We start from the raw sequence: 24594 nt of genomic DNA, 5'->3' as shown, positions 1-24594 counted from the left end.
TGTCATTTTTATGTCAGTAAATCATGACAGAATTTACTTTTTTGTTTTCTGTTCCTGAATGTTTTTTTTTCTGAACCATTTTAATGTAAAATGTAAAAAATAAAAGCTCCATTTGCAGAATGAGAGTTCCTTATGGATTCGTGGTTTTTTTTGGTTTATTGGGGTTTTTTTTTTTTTGCACCTGCTCTTGAATTTTTATCAATATTATTTGTTATTTTAAGCCTGTATTATTTTTCTTGGAAAATGTGCAGCATGGTCATGTTCCCAATTTTTCTATATTTCATTCTAACTGCTAATTCTAACAAGACATTGTATAAACTGAAGCCTATTTTATATAGATGCTTTTTGTTTCTGTTTTAGATTGTGGTACCAGGCAACACTCGCGATGTGATGCTGGAGCGCTTGACTCCTGACACTGCTTACTCAATAAATGTTATAGCTCTATATGCAGATGGAGAAGGAAATCCAAGCCAAGCACAGGGAAGAACATGTAAGAGGCAGTCAGTAGTTGCTTTGTGAAGTATATGTTGAAATGTGCATGTGAAGAATTTATAAAATTGGTTAAAATCACAAACAGTGTGAGCTGTTCAGTGCAACTCTGAGATCCATGCATTTGAGTTATGGCTGAAGCTATTGTAAGCCTCCATGGAAGTGATCTTCTGCTATGTCTGGCAGCTATTGTACCTGCATAATTGTCAATGTAATTTTAACTTGTGAAATAAGCTTAATTTGAATGTTTAAGAGTGTAAAATCTGTTACATGAAATGTGATTATAGGCAAATAGCAGTTTGTCTAAAAAAGAAAAAAAAGAAAGCATGTTAGGATGGGTCGAATTTGCTGTCAACAGAAAAGAATATACTTCATTTTCTGTGTCTTACATGATAATTGTATATATTAGCCTCCCCAGATGTTGTTTTTTTGCTGGAGATGCCTAAACACCAGCACTTCCTTGTTAAGATTTAACTTGTTGGATCTTAGTTGTCTTACTCTTAGCATCTTTAAAATTCATTCTAGAACTAACATGTAAATGAGCTGCCTGTGGCAATAATAGGTCACCCCTCTTTTGCTACTTTTGTGCTTTTTCTGTTAAATCCCCACATTCACCTAAAACTTGTGACAGGCTATAATTATATGTGTTTGCATGAGTCTGAGAAGCAGAATGTATGTAGATGATGTAGATGCTTAGTTTGTGCATCCCTCAGATATTGTCTCCCTTCCATACTGCTCCAGTTCTTCCAGTTAAGGTCATATTTCTGTTCAAAACCTCAGGCACTTCTATATTATCGTTGACTAAATTTACCTGTATGTGTTTATTTGGGGTTTCAGGGAGGGCTCTTAGCTTTGGTTTCAAGGCAGCATTTAAATCACTGAGGGTGACACTGAACTGGAAGAATCATACTTCATACAGCCTTCCATGTTCTATTTCTTTAGTGCCTCGCAGTGGTCCAAGGAATGTGAGAGTGTTCGATGAGACCACAAACAGCCTTTCTGTTCAATGGGACCATGCTGATGGGCCAGTCCAGCAGTACAGAATTATTTATTCACCCACTGTGGGAGACCCTATCGATGAATATGTAAGTTCTGTAATTCTTTAGTGAGCACCAAGAGGTTCTCTGTTGATTCTTTAGGCTACAGAAAAACAATGTTACCCGTTCTACATGTGGTACACTTTGTGTGCTCTGTAGGTTATTTGGTCACTGTTGTCAATGCTGAGAAGCTCTTTGTATGAAACACTGGTTGGTTTATTCATCAATTTGGGGGGGGGTGGGGGGTGTTTATTTGTTTTTCCACAAAGTTGCAGAATATGTATGAACTTGTGTGTAAAATAATGTGAAATGAAAGTCACACATCAATCAGTAGATTCTGAGCAGAACTTACTTTCTGACATTTAGTTCAAATATTGTGCTACAGTGAATAGCCATCTATTCGTACTCTATTAATTATGAAGTCAGTGTGCTAAGATACAGAATAAACACAAGCCTGCTTTTTATAAACTGAAGAAAGTGGGTGGAGCTTGATAAGAAAGCAATGGCAATGTTGATTCAGCATCTAACTTGTTTTTGTCAGGTTCAGTATGAATTGTGTATTTAATTTCCTGCAGCTTAATGATAGCATAAATAAATCTGAAGCTTATAAAATTCTCTGAGTGTTTATAGCAAAGCCAAACTCAGAACCTATAGAGGTCAATGGAGGATTTCCTGCTGACTGCCACCAGCCAAAATATAACAAGTATGGAGTGCTATTAAAATGCTATTACTGCTTATATATTATTGCATAAGGAATGCTAAAAAATCATCATTTGAAAACTCCCTGCTGGATCTGTTAATCAGGACACACATATTTTTCAACACATACATCTTTTTTCAGAAAATGTTCAGCACTTCATAAAAACAGCAAGTCTCAATAATTTTTATCAACTAATAACGGAAAATGTTGACTGGGACATGCTTTCAGATAGATATCTTGAGTTACTTTCCATAGTTTCAGTGTTTTATGGCCACTTTATGGAGCAGTATCTCTTTTTCTTTTATGCCTGTGTTTTTATTAGAAGAGAGCACTAGTGCATGGCTGCACCAAGAAGCTGGGGCGATTGAAGGAAGCATAAATAGGTGTGTTTTTACATATAAAAATATTTACAGGTTCCTTTTCAGACTGACTTGCGTCTGCCAAGAAAATTATATCCTGAGATGAGGGTAATGAAAAGGTAGAAATGAAGCTCATGAATAGCAGGATGGGAGACTTTTGACTGCCATCCTCATTTTAGGATTTTTTTCTGTCTTTTCTATCTCCAAGCACATCATCATGACTTTTTCTTTTCTATGAGGGAACATACGGAAATCTTGGTGGTGAACTGCAGCATCTCAGTCGGGACTTAAGAGTCAATTTGATTTATCTTTTTTGCTAACCACAATGTTTTATAATTTAAAGTAATACACATACTTGTTTATAGGCTATAACCCTTAAAATATCCTGAATGACATTATCTACAGTAGACATAAAAAAAAGTGAACCAAGGGTCAAAACAAATTTTTGGTTCTAGATGCTGTCATTACTGATCAGTTACAGGACTGTGAGTTTGTTTACCTCTTTCTTTTGTGTTCTAGACAACAGTTCCTGGAATAAGAAATAATGTGATACTACAACCACTACAATCAGATACACCATATAAAATTACTGTTGTGGCTGTGTATGAAGATGGAGATGGGGGACAACTGACTGGAAGTGGCAGAACTGGTAATTAGTTTTAATATTGTACATTTTTTTTCTAATTTGAGACGCATATTCCTTTAGCACTTCAACATTATTAAGGTTTCATTATGTTAACTATGTCTTTGATGTGATTATTACCTGATAGAGTTACAATGTAAGCTTGTAGAGGTTGAAAAGCAGTCACAAGTCTAAGTAGAACGGTTTTCTTTCTTTTTAGTTGGCCTGCTTCCTCCTCAAAATATGTATATAACTGATGAATGGTATACACGATTCAGAGTTTCCTGGGATCCTTCACCATCTCCTGTTCTTGGCTATAAAATTGTATACAAACCTGTGGGTAAGAAAGCCTGTTCATTCCAAACATATCACTTTCAGAATAGTGAGTAGCTAATGGGTGATCTGAATAGAAATCATACGTATCATGAAATGTTTGTGTTAAAGGACTTCTTTCTTTTCTCTGTTTACTGATTTTGATGGAAGCTTAAGTCTTATTATCAGTATTCTATATGAAGCACAAGCTATCAGTGTTTCATACGTTCAATTGCAGAGATTAAATTGTATGTTTAACATATAATGCAGTGACTAGATAAAGTTCCTGACCAGACTTGGTTTTTACCTTTTTAATATCTCCTGTCCTTCTGAGTGTATGAACTGGTGTATGTGAGATGAGCATTGGACATTTGCAAATTTAGGTACTGAAGTCCTCCAGAATCTTTTTTATGTGACAGTACAATATGCATACCTTCTTGTAAGTTAAATCAAACACAAACATTGCACAATATCCTGTAAAGCTATGTGTATGTTCTGTTTGCAACAGTCTAATGTGCTACAATTTAAGAAATGAGTATGTTTTGTTCCAGAAAAAAAATGAGATTAGGAGTTAATGACATGTAAAAGACAGCAGATAGTTCTGTAGTTCACCTAATCATGAATCTTTCTCTATCTCTGTACTTCCTTAATGCATCCTTTCAATTCAAGGTTCAAATGAGCCCATGGAGGTTTTTGTGGGAGAAGTGACTTCCTACACCTTGCATAATCTGTCTCCCAGTACTACTTATGATGTGAACGTTTATGCCCAGTATGATTCTGGAATGAGTATACCTTTGACAGATCAAGGCACTACATGTAAGTAAAAATAATTTTGTTGTCGTCATGCTAGATACATATATTGCTCTTAGATAATGTTGATTAAGAGAGGATTTTTAAGGTTGGTTGTTAGAAAGCCTGAATATCATCTTGTGGAGAGTATGTCATTTGTCTATGATGTAGACATGGGAATAGCAGTGGAAATAAAATCTTAAGTAATGACTCAATGATATAAAATTTTCTAGTCTGCTTTCTAAAATTTTATTCAGCAATAGCTGGACTCAGTCTTTAACTGTCTCCAGGGAACTGCAAAATCTAACCATGCTAAGCAGGTCTAGGCTTTCTGCCACTCTGCTTTTATCTCACAGGAATTTCCAGTGACTGAAACTTCAGCTTTTTAGAAGGAGATGATTTTGTTGATGTCCTCAGCTAAGAAACGTCTAAAAAATTCTCCAGTTAAGATGAATTAAGCATCCTGAGTTTTGTTGACTTGATACATTCTTTTCATACTGCCATATATATGTGTCAGATTCTCATTTTTAGAAGTTTCTTATTTTATAAAGAACTCAACTTACTCCATATGAAAACTCACAAAATGGGTTGTTACCGAGTATGGGAAAAGTATCAGACTTGAGGCTGTGACCTCTGGGGCATAACAGAAAATTAAGAGATTTGGCTAGAACTGCTCTTTCCTTCTGTGAGTATTTTAAAAAAATCAAGTTCTGGACCAGGACTGCTAATATAGTTTTCATTTCATTCTATGTACTTCATCCATTACATACTGTTTCCCAGAAAACAATTTATCTGTTTCTCTGTTCACAGTATATTTGAATGTCAGTGACCTAACAAGTTACAAAGTGGGTTGGGATACTTTCTGTATCCGATGGTCACCACATCGCTCAGCAACTTCCTACAGACTGAAGTTAAACCCAGCTGATGGTAAGTGCATTTAATTTTTTGCATTTTACGGAAACATATATTTTTGAGATGGTGACAAGCACCCACCAGAAGCCATGATACATCTGCTTGAGCCTTAAATCTCTAAACCTAACCTGTTTTTCTAGAGTGGTGAAAGCTCTGCAAAGAGGGAGTGCTGCTTATTGTCAAGTTATCTTTCATTACAAGGTATCTGCTGGTTACCTGGGTTTCACAAGTACACTGCAATGTTGGTCTAGAAAGGCTATTACAGGACAAGAATAAGACTTGTCTCATCCACTCTCACCTCCTCTAATGAGGTCTCTAATTTTTGCACTTATTTGTGCACATATTAAAAGGGAAATAGTGGTTTCTAACTTTCTTTCCATTGGGCTTTTTTTGACAGGTTCTAGAGGACAGGAAATCACAGTACGTGGATCAGAAACGAGCTATTGTTTTACTGGCCTCTTGCCAGACACAGAATACAATGCTACCATCTTTGTTCAGACCCCTAACCTCGAGGGGCCTCCAGTCTCTATGAGAGAGCATACAGGTAGATATGCTGTGAACCTTCAGTTTTGACTGTAGAACTTGTTTTGACTGTAGAATTTGTTTCGTCTGTAGAACTTGTCTAGCTCCTAAATGGCTTTCAATACCTTTTTTTTAAGTTATCTTTCTTGTTTCTGTCAATGTAATGTCAACTGAACTTTGTGGGGGAAAGAAAAATTCTATCCTCTTCTTCAGACCAAGTGTTTCCTAGCACTTGGATGAAAAATGGAGGTGCATTATCATAGGACAGTGTTACTCAGCTTATGTAAAAGTGTTCCTGTTACAATGAAATCATGTACCTTTGTTTTAACAATAGCAATACTCTCATTATTCTTGTAATAGAAAAACCTTTTCTTTGCCAATGATACATTGGCTAGATTAGTGAGAAAAGATTAGAATCTTTATGTATTGCAATATATTACATAATTTAGAGCTTTTCCTTGAAATAAATAATTTAGGTGAAATAAAAAAATTGTTTTGTTTCAGTCCTCAAACCTACAGAGGCACCAACTCCACCACCTACACCTCCTCCACCTCCTACAATTCCTCCAGCTCGGGATGGTATGTTTGTTTGCAGAATTACTCATTATTTTTATGTAGTTGCTCCACTGCTTAAGAGTTTAATTCTATTTTTCATAAATTCAAATAGATTTAACACTAGCACAGCATTTTAGGAAAATGAAGTCTGACAGCAGTTTCCTAATGCCATCTGTTTGCTCTTGAGCTTTACTAGACTTCAACATTTTCTGGTTTAGAACACCAAAGTGTATACATTTAGGGAAAAAATACATAATAACCTATAGCTCTGCAGCAAGTCTGTGAGTCTGTCTGCCCTCAGAAGACAATTTGTGTTTTATGTTAGCTGCTCAGGAAAAAAATAAAAAAGTAATTTAAAACATTGAAGTTTGATTCTTGAGCTCTTTCTCACTTCTTGGATTTTTCTTTGAAAAATTTTAATAACTGTTTTTGTATTGAGCATTAACCATCTGCCACGTTGGCTGCATGGTAAGAGAAGTTTGCTGAATATTTAGCATTCTTGAATTTTCAAATTTTGAAGCAATGTGCTTTATTTCACAGTGATATGATTGATGTGTTTTAAATGTTCTTTTTCTTGGTCTTTCAGTATGCAGAGGTGCCAAAGCAGACATAGTATTCTTGACTGATGCTTCCTGGAGTATTGGTGACGATAACTTCAACAAAGTAGTGAAATTTGTTTTTAATACAGTAGGAGCCTTTGACTTGATTAATCCTGCTGGAATCCAGGTAGGTTTGTTATTTTCATTGGGTACATTTTCGAGAGAGACTGAAGATGGAGCAGAATTACTAAAGTTGCATGTGATTTTCCTTTCTTTCAGAATGCTGTCATTTTTAATTTGTATTAGATTGTTGTATGACACATGTATGTGTATGCATGTATAATTATTTCTGAAATGTATTGGTCATTTTGTAAATGCAAAGGGAATCCAGTCTATCCTGAGAGGTTACTATTCTGAAAGACAAAAGTTGTAGTGTATGTGAATCCTCCAAGCAGAGAAAATGGGTTGATGTATGGCCCACGTATGGTTAAGTTTATACATATATATATATTTTTTTTTATAGGGCATCAACAACTAGAAAACTGCCTAGTTGTTATACACTAGGTTTTCTCTGTTTCATAATAGAAATCTCTTTTGGGGTCAGTCTGACTATTGAGTTGAGGGTTACATTTTAATTTCTCAGTGCGAGAAAGAAGTCTTGTATATATAGAGTCCAGCTGGCATGCCATAAGCCTTGTCTTACGGAGCTGCCTAGAACCCCACTAAGTAGGCAGAAGCCGTTCAGGAGAGGCATTTGCAGAAGTCTCTTCATCCCATCCTAAAGATAGATAACATGGGTCCACTAAACACATAATTTCAGAATAAATGTTCAGTGATTGTATTTCAGTATTCAAGGCAAGAGAATACACAATTTAGTATATATCCAACTTTACTGACATTCTATTGCTGAATTATTTTTTTATCTCCTAAACAAACCTGGAAGAGGGTTTGTAGATATTGTATGTCTGCTAAGAAGCAGAGAATAGACATCATAATAATATACTGCATCACAATAATAGGAATAATTCAATTGTATGTATTTAAGATTACATCACATTTCATACTCTGAAAGAGAAAGAAAGAAGTGTTGTGTGCATATTGCTGGGATGATATCAGTGTATGTAGATAAGTCTGTGTATGCATAATCATACATATATGAAAAAAATATCAATTATTTAATGCTTACTAATGTACCACAATAAATATTTAAATTGAGGCTGTTGGTCTGAACATGCTGTATGTGACAGCACTGTGATATGTTCCATTTCAGGTTTCATTTGTGCAGTACAGTGATGAGGCAAAATCTGAATTTAAACTGAATACATTTGATGACAAGGCCCAGGCCCTGGGAGCTCTTCAAAATATTCAGTACAGAGGAGGAAACACAAGGACAGGTAATTCTGAGTGGTAATCATATTTCTTTAACATAAAATATTTTCAGAAACTGCCTCTTTATCCTAATATTGCATGGCTGAACAATCAGGTTTTTATGTTCTGTTTTTGTCGTGTGGCTCTTGCCTTTTCATAATAATTCTTTCTTGTGGATAATATGGATGACTCCTTGTTCACTGTGTGCTTTGCAGGCAAAGCCCTAACATTTATCAAAGAAAAGGTTTTGACTTGGGAGAGTGGCATGAGGAGAGGTGTTCCCAAGGTACTTGTTGTTGTCACAGATGGTCGGTCTCAGGATGAGGTGAGGAAAGCAGCAACGGTCATACAGCACTCTGGTAAGCAATTCACACTACCTGGCTGTTTCAGCTCCTTATGTGTTTAGGAATGAAATTATAAGTGGTGCTTCAGTTATCTGGGAATCCTTTACTCATAATTTATGGACTCAGAAACATATTCTGAGTATTTGGGAAAAGTGCAAAACTACTTAAAGGATTTAAAATCTCTGGGCCAGGCTTACTTTTTCTTTCTCTAGCCTTCTTTCTGGGAAGGGTGTGGCTTCCCAAAACGTTCAAGTAATTCCTCATGCATATTGTTTCATATATGTGAATTTTGGTTATTTTGTTCTCTCCTTGCTGTGTGGACCCCCAGGATCATTTTGAACTGTGCTCCATTTTACTGCTTTTCATGTAATGGGCCTGGCTTTTTGAGCTTTATGTTTTACCTGATATAAACCAGTGAATCTCCATTCAAAGTATGTGTTTTTGGTGGAGCTGGGTCTGAACTGACTCCTTCATTGACTTTTGAACTGAGAAACGTTGCACTTCCTCTTCAGTTTTGCTGAATGTGGCTTATGCGAGTCTAATAATCTATTCCTGTCCCTACACCCATCGGTTCTGCATAACAGTGCCTGATCCAGTTCTGTTCTCTGAGTAAGGAAATTATGTACTTCCTTACAGAAATTACAGGCATGTAAACTATTAGTGGTCATCATCTTTGCCTCTATGATCTGAAAGAATCAGCTCTGTCTAGAGGTTTTCTAAAGATGTTTGGCTACCCTATCCATAAAATCTCTACAGTCTCCCTGAATAATCTGCTTCAGTACTTCACTAGCCTAATAGTTGGAAAGCTTTGCCTCGTTTTACTTGAGTGTTTCTTCAGGCTAATGAAGCTATTGTCTTCTTTTAATTTACCTGGTTAACCAGGAAAACAACCGATCGCTTTCCACTATATTTGAAGCATGTTGTAATTTCCTCTTTCTGTCTTCTCTTTTCTAGACTAAACAAATCCATTTACTTCAACCTGCTGTTGATCATGTTTTCTCAACCTCTTATCATTTTTGCTCTCCTTTCTACTCGCTTTGGTTTCTTTGCATCTTAAATGCAAAAGCTGGGCAGAGTATTTCAGCCAAAGCTTTACCAGAATTGGATACAGAGGAATAATTATGATACTTCTAAAAGTTTAAAAATTGAAATAAAGATAGCTTTCTGATTTGCAATAAATGTGAATTCTGCTTTCAGCCTCCAAGTAGCATTTCCAATGTTTGTGCAATGTCAGTGAAATTTTGTAGGAGACTTTGTTCTATATAGTGCTGAATTGTTCAGTGAGGGTTTTCTTTTTTTTTTCTTCCTTGCTTTCTGGTATGGCAGCAAGGTCAAATTATTGCATGGAGACTTAGATGGGAGAAGGGAAAGGAAGAAATGAGTCAGTGACAGAATTCTGTGAAAGCTACAAACTAGCAGGAAACAAAAACTTGATGCAGAAGGCAAGAAGATGCTAATTTAAGGAAAATCACCCTGACAAAGGAGATTATGCTCGTACACCTAGTGATATGACTAAATTCTAGGGCCTGAGTTCTTATCATTTGACTTAAGCCATCTAATAACTGTCTAATCTAAGGTCATAATGTAGAGTCTTTTTGTGTCTAGTGAAGAGAGCAACAGATAGGCATATGCAGACCATGGCTTCTTCTATCCTGAAGTTACTGTCTTAGGGAGGTGAGATGAATTGCATTCTGAATTTGCGCGTTTCTGTCTGTTGATTGTAGAGGAAAACTAGACAACCAGCTTAGACTTGTTGTTAACTTGGAAAGTAAAAAATTGTGAGATAAATACCACCCTAAAAAAGTAAAAAAGAAACTGAGAAGCATGCAGGAGATGGCAACAAACCGACAACTGGATAACTGATAGTCTGCACAGAGATTTTGCACACAGGACAGATTTAAGAAACTGTAGAATTGAAAGACTGTACATTTTGTATGAAAGAGTGAGGGGACTATGTAGCCAAGGCTGTGTGAGATTGGATAATGCCTAATAAAAATCAATGAAAGAAGGAGGAGAAAATTTTGAAAGAAAGATTAAAAAATGAGTTTAATCTCTCTTGGTCTTAGATAGGGTGAAAGGATCTTCAGAATGTATGCTCATAATGAAGGCCAGATAAAAGAGTAGGCAGAGTAATCAGTGATAGAGATGGGCTGTGAAATACTGATCTGAAAAATGAAAATGTATATTTACTACATTTCAAGTAACAAGTGTTATTTTTACAGGCTTCAGTATCTTTGTGGTTGGTGTGGCCGATGTAGATTACAATGAGCTGGCCAAGATTGCCAGCAAGCCCAGTGAGCGTCATGTATTTATTGTCGATGACTTTGATGCCTTTGAAAAGATTCAAGATAACCTTGTCACCTTTGTGTGTGAGACAGCTACCTCAAGTGAGTAGAAGACACTATTTTCCCTTTTCCCAAATTAATACATTGCTATTAGCCTTATATACTGCTACAGTTGTGCAGTGGGCTTACCCTGGCTGGGTGCCAGATGCCCACCAAAGCCGCCCTGTTGCTAACCTGTTCAATTAGACAGGGGAGAAAAATATAACGAAAGGCTCATGTGTAGAGATAATGGCAGGGAGAGATTTTTCACCAATTACTGTTATGGACAAACGAGACTTGACTTGGGGAATTTAGTTTTTCATTTATTACTAATCAAATCAGAGTAGGGTAATGAGAAATAAAATCAAACCTTAAAACCAACTTCCTCCACCTCTCTTTTTTTTTCCTTGGCTTATCTTTGCTCCCAATTTCCCTTCCTCCTCCCATGAGCAGCACATGGGGATGGATAACTGGGGTTGTAGTCAGTTCATCACATGTTGTTTCTGTCCCTTCTCCCTCTTCAGGGGAAAACTCCTCACACCCTTCCTCTGCTCCAGTGTGAGGTCCCTCACATGTGAGACAGTTCTCCATGAACTTCTCCAATGTGAGTTCTTCTTGCTGGCTGCAGTTCTTCATGAGCAGCTACAGCGTGGGTCCCTTCCACAGGATGCAGTCCTTCTGGAACAGAAGGCACCAATGTGGGTCCCACACACAGTCTATGGGTGCTAAAGAGGTGCAGCTATAGTTTGTGATGCTGTTTTAAAATGATCTAAATAAAGCTCAGTTGTTTACTCAAGTCAAATCCTTCTATGGCAAAAATGAGAAATTCTCAGGCCTGTCATGTGCAACTGTGTACTGCCTCAAGTGCTGGTTCCTGAAGAGCCATATAAATCTGAAATTTTTCCTTGTGAATCTGACATCTATTATACAGCCTGACTCATGCTTTAAATATTCATGGAAAGACTGTGTCATTGTGCTCCTTTCTTCTTATGAATTAGATCTTAAAATATTTATTCCATAGAATTTGTTACAGTAGAAATATCATATTAAAAGTAACGAGTAAGGATTTTAAGAGTACATAGAGCAGAACACAGTATGAGAAATATAAAAAAAAAGTTGGCTGATAATGCATAATAGCACAGACTTTTCGGTAATAAAACTTTATGAAGTATATATACGTTCATATCCTGTTAGGTTTTATAGTCTTTAATTATATATTTTTCCATGTCTTTTAGCTTGTCCTCTCATTTACTTGGAGGGATACACTTCACCTGGTAAGTAACTGTCTAATATTTTGATGTAGGTTCATTTGTGTCTTTTCCAGCTCTACAGTGTTTATATTTTTCATTTTCTCTCTGGATTTAAAGGTTTCAAGATGCTGGAATCATATAATCTAACAGAGAAGCATTTTGCTTCTGTACAAGGCGTATCACTGGAATCGGGCTCTTTCCCAAGCTATGTAGCATATAGACTTCACAAAAATGCCTTTATCAGCCAGCCAATACGGTAGGTAAACTTGAAAGACTCAAATTTAAGGCAAGCAGTTGAGGAAGGATTAACAGAGTTTATAGAAGACATCATTAGTACAATGTTATGGAAGTTGCATTTATTTGATGTTCTTTTTTTCTGAGCTCCAAGAAAAATACTCCAAAGAACATCTATCATTGTTCTCATTAAATGCAAACCTATTTCTTCCATTGTGATCTGTTCACTATTAATCCAGTTGTCTGTTGATCTCTTTTGATATTATGCTTCTCAACCATTTGAGTTGTGTATAATCCATGGTTTGACCTTAGGCAGTTGAACACCAGCCTCCATCATACAAAGAAAGAGCTTAGTGCTCCTGGAGGGAAATGGTTTCAGTATGGAGGGATAAGCACCACTTTTTGCAGAAGCACTACCATGCTGCAGTAGGTAGCACACTGATGTCATTTGGGTAGTTTGTCCTCAAGTTGCCATATTTGGCTAAGGAAGTGGAGTTTTCAAGAGCCCGCGGTCTTAGAACTTGATTATGGAGAGGTAATAAATATATGGTCATTCTTGCCAACGTTTTTTTTCACAAAACCCCAAAAAGCACAGTTTTATTAAGAGGGGAGCAGTAATTCTCTCCTTTTCTTTTTACATATGTTCCTTTCCCATCTATTTGAGTAAGTTTAAAAAAAAGTCAATCTGAGTCAGAGGAGATGCCTAAAGATAGCTCATTATTCCTATAAAATTTGAGAAAATTTAATCTTCTTTTCATACAAGCTTTTGAAGTCTGCAATTCTGCAAGACTGGGTAAAGATCAGATCACAGACAAGGGAGCTGAAGTATATGAAGAAATAAATTCTTTTTGCCAGCCTTCTCAGCTCACAACTGTAAAGGTGGAGGACCTGCGGACTTTCTGAGTTCACTGCCATGCCATTATAGCTGTGAGAGTGATAGGCCTCTGATGCCCTGGATTTTTATGACCTAAAGAAGTAAAGATAATCCCATTTTTGCAACTCTTACATTAAGCTAAACCTTGAGTTTAGCAGGGTAAGAAAGATGATAAAATGACAATAAAGTCAGACTTCCTATTTATTTCTTATTTCTTTTTAGAATGTTGTGATACATAGTCTTTCATCCGCTGTAAGATGTGGAGTAGGCTTACCAGAGTATTCTGGGCACTTATGTTTCATCAGATGCTAGAAAGTAAAACTCACTTTAGACTGAGTCAGCAAAGTAATAAAAGCATCCTGATCCTGATGGCATAGTTGTTTCCATATCTGAAATAACTTGGTATTCAACTTATAAATAGTGTTGTTATATCTACTTCAATATTTTTATTCTTGCACTGTGCTGTGTGGTGTTGTTGACTTAGTAATGTGGTTATTACTTCAGTGTCCATAACTGTATGGGTACATAAGCTTTGCCTAAAATACAGAGAAGTTCCTTTCTCCATTTTGAGGTTTCTGTGTTTATGTTCATGAGGCCAAATCACCTTCTTAGTTCCATTATAATAGTTAAGGAGAAGTATAAACTACCTCCTTTCTTACCGTCTCTTCATTCATTCCCTCCCTTCCCCTTCAGAAAATGCTGGAGGCCATTTAATGCATGTTTCTATTTACTTTTGGCTTTCTGCTTTTTTAATGTCTAACAGTCTGAACATCACAAATCTAAAGGTATGCCACTGATGCAGAATCCAAATACATCACCAGTTGCAGAGAATACAGTAAATAGCTCCTTCACAGTGTCTGTGCCTGTGCCTCAAGGGCAGCAGTAGTTACGTGCTGTTTTCTGTTGCCTGTCGAAAACAGGCCAGAGCAATGCAGCAGTAGGTTTTTCTTTACTTATCATCAAGGAATTTTAAATATGTGTAGTTTATACAGAATCTTGCCACAAGAATACATCTCCAAGAGTTCTTGGTCATATTCTGACTTCATAACTATGGTGCCTGGACCAGCTAAAGACAGCCTGTGAGTTCATTTTAAGAAATAATGTGGTGGTTTTTATCACAAAGTACTCTCTCTTTTGAGAGAATAGTTAAAATGCTCAGTTCCATTAAACCCTGTGGTTTCCCTGTTACTCTCATGTCTTTTCTTTGAAAAAGAGAAGATTATGAAGATCTTCTTTTCCTTATGTTTCCATGTGGCAAAATATCTTCATATTGTCTTAACAGGGAGATTCACCCGGAGGGATTGCCACCGGCGTACACTATCATTCTGTTATTCCGTCTTCTGCCTGAATCCCCTAATGAGCCTTTTGCAATTTGGCAGATTACCGATAGAGATTACAAACCACAAGTTGGAGTTGTGCTCGATCGTAAGGATGATTATGTTTATTGCATATAGAATTAATACTTTACATTACTTTGCATGCATTCTTCAAAAATATTTCCAAACCCAAAGCATTCTTACATGGTAAAAGTATTTTTTTTTTTAAGAGATTTTTGTTTTTACTTTCTACATCAATTATGTTTTTTATTTTTGACTGAGAATAATTCACTTAAGCTACCTTTCAACTTTGATATTACCTCTAAAACCTAAGAAAATACGTCTATGTTCTTGTGGGTCATTAAGACCATCTGTAACCCTTGTTTACCCAATTGGATGGTATGCTACATTTTATCTATAAGTGTATCTTAGGATGATGGTTTCAATAGTACATATGAAATGAAATTTATTTAATTTTCATTCATTGCAGCGGCCAGCAAAGTCCTGTCATTCTTTAACAAGGATACAAGTGGAGAGGTTCAAACTGTAACTTTTGATAATGATGAAGTAAAGAAAATCTTTTATGGAAGTTTCCATAAGGTAAAGGATTGAAATTATGAATTTTGCTTTGTAAAGTGCTGTTCTTTGAACTAAAAGACAAGCAAGCAGAAGGCACTGTCAGTGATCGGTCTTTATACAGTACTGTAAATTGACATAGAGACTTACAGATCATGCAAAACAAGATCTCTGAAGTTACAGCTCTTCTTTGAATCAATTAAGAGGTTTGTCACGATTGTGAAAGTGGGGGGATATACCAGAACAAGACATCATAGCCTGAATCCTGAGACATGAAAGAGGAAGGGTAAAAGATAAACTAGAAAGAATAGGAAAGGAAGCTGTGGTGAGAAAAGGCTGGAGGGTAGTGTAATAGTTTGAAATCATTAAGAGAAGAGGAAAATACAGCCACAGAAAGTACATAGCTGTTGACTTATAAAGGCAGGGAACCAATTTTTGGAGATGAATAACACATTGAAAAAGATTCATATGGTTAAGAAACAGATTACATGTATATGGATGTTTTGTATGTATGAATGTGTATTGGTATATTTCTGGCTTAAATTCACTGGGCCTAAAATATTACAAAGTAACATTAACTGGGGAAACAACCATCATGGGAAAGAGCCCATAAAATATTGTATAATCTCTTTGTGATTTAGAATGAAACTCATGTTTTTTGAATTGTCAAAATGGCTAGTAAAATCCTCACGTTACTGCATCTGCCTTCAATTGTGATAGTTTTGTGTTTGCTTTTCTCATTTTGTGCACCTAATTATAAAAATTTGATCCTGCCAGGCTTCCTTACCTCTAGTTATCAGGAAGTGTTAGACTCAGGCTACATATATATCTAAAACAAAATTTAAAAAGATTTTCTTGCTGTGTTAAGTATGTATATTTAAGATAAAGTGAGTTGCAGTTGCAACATTTTTGGTCAGCTGAAATGCACATTTTCATTTATGCACATTCTTTTCATTTATCTCCCTTTTATTTAGTTCACTTTTCTTCTGATGACTAAATATGGCTAGAGTGTAACATTTGTTTTCTTTATGATACTCTCTCCTTCATGACTGGTCACTACGAGCATTCCTTTGAGGATGCTGATAAGAGGTTGTCGCTGTCAGCTTCCTGGAACTAGAGGCCTCATTGTCAACCTGATTCTGCTAGGCTGAAAGCAGAGAAAGATAGCTGGTGCCAGCTAGTGTGACTTCATCTGTTAAGAACACAGATGACTACAAAAATCACACACTCCTATAAAAGCTATTGGTTTCCTCAGAATTTGACAGAGGATAATTTCCCAAATTACTTTGTTATATGCAATTATTCTTGTTTATAATTTATTTAATGGCTAATTGTTTTTGCATATATGAAGAAATGTTTATGTCATTGACTTTGTAACTGATACTTATGAGTAGGTTTGGATTGTACCTGCTTTAAGCAGCTTCTATTTTGTCCATGGCATTTGGCTTTTTGCCCCTCCCCCCCTTTATTTTTTTTTATATCTGAGTAGAAAAACTGAATTTTAAGGAAATGTATTAATCTATTTGCATGAGAAAAACTGTCAGTAAACTCTAGCGTAGATATTGTTTTGGTATAAAAGCTGAGTCATCACCAAGAAGGAAGACACTGAACAGCATATAGCATGCCTCATTTTAGATTTCAGTGTGAGTTGAGATTTCCCTTCTTCAAGTCACCGGTGTGAAGCTTTCTATATGCTGTACTGCCAGCAGTCTGGTTTAAGTATCTGCTGCTAATTTCATAGACATTAAGTTATATTTTTTCTTGTAGTTCCTCTAAATGTAATAGAGCTGAGCACAATTGTCTGACAGTGCTTACAGTGAACAACTACTCATTTATCAAAACAAATGGGGAACAACCTGCAACCCCAGCGATACTACCAGTTATGTATAACTGTTTAATTACACTTGCTGGTGGAAAACAGCTGGGAAATAAAATCCAGAATTTTGTATTATTTTAGTAGTTAAATACATATGAACAGAAAGCAGTCCTAAAATGGCAAATGATATACAGCAGTAGCAGCCAATTGCAAATTATCTTAAAGCTGTGGAACTATGAATTTTTGCTTGTGAGACTATTTCCTAAGCAAAAATATGTTTTATTTAGTGCAGTGTGTCATTCCCCTTCTTTATTTTTTTAATTTCTCTTCCCAGGAAGGAATCAAAAGTTCAGGTGTTGATAGCACCTGAAGTAACAGGAGTAGCCTTGATTTAAAGAGCTGTATTTGGGATTTTTCACCATGCAACTGAGCTGACTCTGGATTCTCTCTGGGATGATTACTGGGTGCTATATGAGTCAGGTTGTTAATGATACCACCATGGGATTCCACAACTCACAACTGGGAAAGCCCTATGTATCAGCCATGTTGATTAGCTCCTAAAATAAAGGATAGCAGTAGGTTCAGCTGGGTGAAGGAAGGAAAGTAAGATTAACACATTTCAAGAGGTACTTTTGCAATTTCTCCTACCATCCAGTTTCAAAGAAATGACAAATCTTTAGAATGTGTGAATATGTTTTCCAAAATATCATGCATTTTTGTGGTTTTCATTTGATGACTTACTGGCTCGTTCAGTGAAGCACAGTTAACTACACCTAACTGTGCAGGGAAATTTACTTTGGCATACTTGAACACTTTGTGTAGCATAGCTATGGTGAAAGCTGTTGAATCTGGCAAGTCCCCTAGGAAAAATCCTGACTGCCTGAGACAGTCGTTAAATTTATAACCGAATGTTTTGGAGAGACAGGCGACTTATACATTCTTATTCTTACCGTGCTAGACTTCCTTTTAGATTGCAGTTTTATAGTAGTTACAGGAAATTTGATAATGAGTGTATGTCTGCTGATGTACATATAGGATAATAGTTTGCTTAGCTTATTGATGTAGTTAATTTTGCAGTAGACCAGAACACCATAAAACTTCATCTTAGAAGGGGTCCAGCAAGAAAGATTAAAGTATGTTTTCTTTCTTAAAATCTCCTTTCAGTGCCTTCTGGCGCTGAAAATGGTCAGAATTGATACTTTATATTGGTGTGTTCAGAATTGAAGAGAATGTTTCTGTTAAGATTTTGTTTTCAACAAAAATGTAGCAGAATTGAATACAGAGATGTTTTATCTACAGTAAAAACTAAATGCCTACTTCTATTGGATTTGTACCTGGACTATGAGATTCAAGCTGGAATTCAGAGCTGCTGCTAAATCAGCAGTTAGCTGGCGGAGTCAGTGACTTAGGGAAGCTCTGCTTATTTTTGGTTGCTGGGATTGCTTCTTCTTTGGATGGATATGTAATGCTCAACAGTCACTGCTGTTTGAACATTTTCAAATTGTGTTCTAATTCAGCACTGGATGTAAATTCATGTCTCCTAAGTTATGTCTGCAAATGAAAATACCTTTGCTATGCAGATGTCATTTACTTTATTTAAGTTCAGTCCAGTAGAAGGACTTGCATGTTAGATACCTTGCAGAATTAGTAAATTGCGTATGTGATGACTTTAAACAGCTTGATGCATTAGTTAATCCATAAAATTTAATCATATAATCAAATGACTGAGTATATGATGTATAAATGATAATGAATTTAAAGTTCTGGCATGGTACTTATTTTATTTTGTGGAAAGATTGGTAGGTAATACCAAACTATACTTTGGACACAGTTATATTTTCATTTTTTTTTAATTTGGTCTAGAAACACTGTTGGGAATGCTAATTAAAAACCCACTTGTATACACAGCACTGAGAATTAAACTGTGATGCCAACTGGATTTTGGATGACAAAAGTGAGGACACTTTCAAAAGTCTTAATTCCAATTACCTAAAGCACATGATGTTTAAAGAGTGTTAGATAAACTATGCTGATGCCTTGGAGACAATTCTGCATGGGAAAATATTTAATACGGAAAAAAGAACAAATTCTCAGGAGATTGTTGAGGCACTTGTTGACTCAGGACATTTAAGGGAATCTCTAATTTCATGCCAAGTTTTTTAAGCAGTCATCAAATAGCAGTATGTTTCTGAAGGGTTATGTAGTATGATAACGGAAGCTTTAAAACATGAATACATACTTCAAGGATTCTTTACTGCTTATCTTACTGTGTTGATATTTTAACAATTAAATAGATGTTATATTATCTTATTATGTACAATATTATCATATTGTACCTAAAGTATATGCAGTATGTAAGGTATATAAAGCCACTAAAATCTTAAGATATTATTCCATCAACTGCATATTAGACTTTTTAAAATGTCCAATCCTTGTTTCTTTCTTGGAGAATCCTGAATGTGTTTTGTTTTCATAGAAATGTAGGAAATTCTTGCATAACATTTGCCATCTGTACTATAAATTTTTGGAATAGTAAACTTTTTTTCAGTTTTGTTTGTTCTTCTGTTTAAGGTTTACTGTGTTTTCCCCAAGCACTTAATTCTCTTGGTAAACATACTCTCACTTTACTACAGTCATTCTTTTCTCCCTTCTAAGTTTCCCTTTTTTCCAATAATTAATCTCTTCCTCTTCTTCCCTGTTTCTCCTTATTTTGTCATAGTTTTTGTAGCCAATTTTCTCATGGAAATTTCTCTCTTGCTTCTTCCATGAGTTTGTCTTTTTCTCAGCAGGTTTTTCTGTTCACTTTCTGTATCTCAATGCAGCTAATGCCTCTGATTGAGTCATCTGTGGAAACTGAACGCTGGATCCTTGGATCTAAATCTACCCTCTGAACTACAGACAGTCTATTAGCCCACTGGCACTCACAGACTCATAAACCTCTTTTGTGGTCTTAGCCATCAGAAAAGGACAAGAAGAGCTTATATTCATATCCTCTCAAGAATTCTTTTTATTTTTCACTTTTATGCCATCTTGAAGCAAGGAAATAGATCACTGTAGTTCAACTATTAGATTAAATATTATTTCTTAGCTGTACTTCTGTATACATCTTATTGACCTTCAACAAATTTTAAAGAGGTTACAAATGTCATAGCCTTTCCTTGTGTCCAATTTTTTCCACCATTTGAAAGTATAGCAGGATTGCTAGGAAGAAAATTTAAAACTATTACCTAAACAGTGAAATTATATTAAAGTATTAAAGCAAATATGCCTATGTGCCTTTTCTAAATATTACATTAAAATTCTTTTCAGGTCCATATTGTTGTAACTTCATCAAATGTTAAGATTTATATTGACTGCAGTGAAATACTGGAAAAACCAATTAAGGAGGCTGGGAACATCACAAATGATGGTTATGAAATACTTGGGAAACTTCTAAAAGGCGACCGGAGATCAGCAACAGTGAGCAATAAATATTAATCCATTCATTAATGCAAGCCCTTGAAATTTTCTGAGGAAAGTTATTAAAGATTTAGGATTGCTAAGAAACTGGTATTGTACTTACAGCTTTTAAGTGTCTGTACTTCAAGACCCAATCTACTCAGCTGAGGAGTGTGGGTTTGATACCTTCTCATTCTAGCAGAATTGCAAGAATAAAAATCTGATAGCTGAAAGTTGCAGTCAGGTAAATTCAAACAAGAGCAGAAATGTTTTTCTTCTGGTATGGAGAGCATTTAGTCATTGGAACCATTTACTGTGGATTCTCTATCATTTGAAATCTTTAAATGAATATTGTTTTGTTTTCCTAAAAGATATTCTTCAATGAACAGGTTTCATTTCTGTCAAGACCTGTGGTGTGTCTTACTCTAAGTGATCAGAGTAATCCACACTGGCTTTATGATCTATAAGCCTATAATGAAAAAGTGGCTGCTTCTATGAAGGGCACATCAATTATCTTAATGGATTAACTATATTATCAATGCTATCACCTGAGCTTCATATTAGAAGATTTAAATCTGCAATCTGACCCATATGTGCAAACCTGAGCACCAGAAGAAGACTCTTGGTGTTCACCATCAAATGTTTGGTTGCATGTATCAGACTACAGTATTGTAGCTCTTGGGGTAAAAAAAGAAAGGCAAACATTTTTACTGTACAGTCTGCCTAGGTCCCAAATTTAGCCTTTTTCAGAACTTTTCTTTGGTAATCTCAATGGAAAGTTCCGTAAATGAATCTGAATTAATACATGACCCAGGAACTTCAGTTCTTAGAGCTAGTCCAAAAGTTTTTCAGCCAGATTTCATTTTGAAGTGCACAGGAACTCAGATGATGCATAAGTTCATCGGTAATATTCATTCAGTATTGCAAAATATTTCTTCAGTCACATATTTAGCCCAGAACAAGAACAATCATCAGTGCTTGAAGTTCCTGGAACCTTATGTAAGCTTGGTTATTATTATTTTTTTTATTTAGTTTATTTTATAAATTTTTATGTATTTATAAAATTATTTAATTTTAAACCTTTTTTTTTTTGGCAGTGTCAAAAAAAGAAGTGAATGTCTGAATAATGTAAACTACATAAAAATAAACTAGTTTTGGAGTAATTTTTAATGATAATGCCACTAGATTTCATAAATAATGTCTTTAATATCTTTCAAGAGTCCTACTTTATTTTACAGTTAGAAATCCAGAATTTTGACATTGTATGTAGTCCGGTTTGGACTAGCAGAGACAGATGTTGTGATCTTCCTTCTATGGTAAGTATAAATGAACCAGCAGCTATTCAGAAAATCATTAGTAATAGCAAATTTAATATTAATATTACCCTGGTATTATACCTCATACTTTAGACAGCAGATCTAAACAACAGTTGTTGGAGCATCCAGTGAATAACACCAGATTTCAAAGTTTTGTGTCTGAGGGAAATGTTATAATGTGCTCGAACTGAATCACTTAGGAATGATGAAAAAATGTCAGTTATATTTTGTATTCCAATGATATTTAAAATCCTAGGTATTATGAATGGAATAGTTGTATTATTTTTTTTGTTTAATCTGTTCTTAGAGTAACATTCAAAAGTAACTAGTTTATTCTTTGTCATTGCAAGATGATTATTTAATGGATATAAATATAAGAACTACGGAATCTGCATATGTATTAGATTTTACCTGTGTCAATGTTGTTAGTGCCATGTATAGCTCACAAAGAAAATTGGCTAAAAATATGGAAGGTCCTGTAAAAACTTCTGGAAACCACTGTTTAGCTGTGTATTTTACTTGAAAACACAATAGAAAATCTTGCTGTTACTGTTTTAGAAAAGTATGCTGCCATCTAGTACTTCTCTTTAAAATGACAGTAACTGTTGTGATTATATTTTCAGAGAGATGAAGCAAAATGCCCAGCTCTTCCAAATGCTTGTACCTGTACTCAAGACAGTGTGGGACCTCCAGGACCCCCTGGACCAGCTGTAAGTAACTATTTGCAATGGACAGATTTTCTCATTTTTAGATTTATCGAAGTTGTTTTGTGAAACAAAGGTCAGTCAGAAGGATCAGTGCATCCATAACATCATGGTAATCTGTTCACCTTTCATCTTAGTTTAAACCACAGTTGGACATCTCCTATCACCTCTACTTATTTGTATAATAATCCTTTTCCCATATTTCCAATGTAATCCCTGTGAATAGCTACTCATTGTTTGATAGGTTGAAAGAATCTGGTCCAATGTCAGCTGTCCTTCAGTTCATGTACAAGATATTTATAATGGACTGTGCAAATATTTCTAAAATATAGAATCAGGATTTCACTCCAAGGAAAGATTCTTTACTCAGTCAGGGAAATAAATCAGTTACTCTTTTTTTTTTTTATGTGGAGAGATAGCAATCTGTGGGTTGGATATCCTCCTACCAGTATGAATATAAAGGAATTATACCCAGCCCAGTAACACTTCTACTTTGAAGTATTTTTGTCAAAAATGCTGCATGGGGAATCTGAAGTCCAGTTAAGTTGTCTGCCAGTCTGCTAGAGAGGTGTCCAGATATTTTGATGAATATAAATTGGAGAAGTTTATGTCTGCAGATACAAAAATGACAATAATTTTTCATGGGCTAAATTGGCAAGGTTGAAGCTGGTGTGGTTTAACTGAGTTTCTGATGCATTTTCTGTCCTAGTACTCTTTTAGTAGTGTGATTTATGTACTTCAAAACTTTAGGCTTTCATATAAGTGTTTGATAAAGAAGATTCAAAATGCACCCTGGTATGATGTACCCTTGCTTTCCCTGAACAGAATAATTTTTCTTTCCAAATATTCAATTTAGGGTGGCCCAGGTGCTAAAGGTCCCAGAGGTGAAAGGGGTTTGACTGGATCATCTGTAAGTATCTTTCTGGAATGCATCTATAATGTTGTGACATGCTTACCTGCATAAAACTTTGTATGTTTAACTGTATGCTGGGCTAAGAATGGAAATTAAAAATTTATTAGGAAATATGTCTGTATGTTTTTTATGTGCAGCCTACCTGTTGAGACTATATATACACAGTCTATGCATATATGCAGCCTTGAAAGCACTGACTGCACATCAGGAAACTACAGTGCATGCATCAGGCTGTTAATAAACACCCTGCAGGATTGTTGTCCTTTCTTCTGTACAGAGGGGCCAGCTATACTTCTAATTAAATGCTGCCAGAAGGTGTGTTTTGGCCTGAGACTGCCAACATGAATCAGGGAATAGCTTACGAAAGGATATGCCACTTGAATAAGTGTTTCCACAGTTGTTCTGAAGTTTTAAATGTATCTCCAGGCTTCTGATTTACCTTAAGTGTCTAACCCAAAGGATTTTGCACTTACAGATCTAAGCAGGGGTTGTCATTTAAAATCTTGGTTTAATTTTCTGCTTGCAGGGGCCTCCTGGTCCTCGTGGTGAGACGGGTCCTCCTGGCCCTCAAGGTCCCCCAGGTCCACAGGGCCCCAATGGGCTATCTATCCCAGGTGAACCGGTGAGTGGCCATTCTAAATGTGGCTGGAAATGTGCATGGAGTCAGAGCTGTCCATGGGGAATGGCAGTCTTGGAAGAGAGTGGCAACTTTGCCCTAACATTTATTTTTCCCTACAATGCAGTAGTATTATGAAGCAGGTCTCTTTCAATACAATTGTGTTTTCTATCCTGATTGTTACATGTGCTTATGGTATGCCCATGAAGGGACAGACTCTAAGCATTCTAATGTACATTGTGCTACTCCATTTTCAGTCTTACAACTTTTCTGTAGAGTTGCTAGTCCTTCAAATTCTAGGATTCAAAACTATAAAACTGTAGTGCCGGAAAATTAAGCACACAGTATTACTCTGAAGATTTTCTCAGAGGTTTACATGTCTAACTTTTATATTCGATCCTCCAATCAGTAGCTGAAAGTTCAGAGAGGCAATGAGTGCCTAGATCTAGACATACAAAACAGGCCTTCGTTCCTGGGGGGCTTTCTTGGCAACACCATGCATGTTTTAGTGAGAGGCTACTTCCGATTTCATGTATGTTCCTTCAAAGCCAGAGCAACTTTATTAACACTGATGAAGTTTCCCCAGATTCTGTTTTTTATAGCAGATAGCATAGGTAACCCTTTGTATACATTCTGAATGTATTGACTGCTTTTGCCATATTTTAATAA

The 24594-nt window shown here is 35.9% G+C and overlaps 1 protein-coding gene across 1 annotated transcript in view; it reads left to right on the top strand.

Annotated features, from left to right (window-relative positions):
* COL12A1 (collagen type XII alpha 1 chain) overlaps nt 1-24594 on the top strand; it is a 101762-nt gene that overhangs the window by 58450 nt on the left and 18718 nt on the right. Inside the window, exons 36-56 of the mRNA XM_062608211.1 lie at nt 361-490; nt 1432-1574; nt 3105-3234; nt 3428-3547; nt 4189-4335; nt 5119-5235; nt 5618-5764; nt 6247-6321; nt 6884-7023; nt 8107-8230; nt 8420-8563; nt 10771-10935; nt 12108-12146; nt 12240-12378; nt 14513-14655; nt 15037-15146; nt 20248-20397; nt 21615-21692; nt 22316-22402; nt 23253-23306; nt 23836-23931. Of these exons, the coding sequence (XP_062464195.1) occupies nt 361-490; nt 1432-1574; nt 3105-3234; nt 3428-3547; nt 4189-4335; nt 5119-5235; nt 5618-5764; nt 6247-6321; nt 6884-7023; nt 8107-8230; nt 8420-8563; nt 10771-10935; nt 12108-12146; nt 12240-12378; nt 14513-14655; nt 15037-15146; nt 20248-20397; nt 21615-21692; nt 22316-22402; nt 23253-23306; nt 23836-23931 (2478 nt within the window). The remainder of the gene's footprint in view (nt 1-360; nt 491-1431; nt 1575-3104; nt 3235-3427; nt 3548-4188; nt 4336-5118; nt 5236-5617; nt 5765-6246; nt 6322-6883; nt 7024-8106; nt 8231-8419; nt 8564-10770; nt 10936-12107; nt 12147-12239; nt 12379-14512; nt 14656-15036; nt 15147-20247; nt 20398-21614; nt 21693-22315; nt 22403-23252; nt 23307-23835; nt 23932-24594) is intronic.

Source organism: Pezoporus occidentalis, unplaced genomic scaffold (genome assembly GCF_034315485.1).
Source record: "Pezoporus occidentalis ecotype Australia unplaced genomic scaffold, CSIRO_AGI_Poc_V1 ctg13, whole genome shotgun sequence".
Lineage (NCBI taxonomy): Eukaryota > Metazoa > Chordata > Aves > Psittaciformes > Psittacidae > Pezoporus > Pezoporus occidentalis.
Note: the sequence above shows the minus strand (reverse complement) of the source record. Positions and strands in the feature narration are given on the sequence as shown.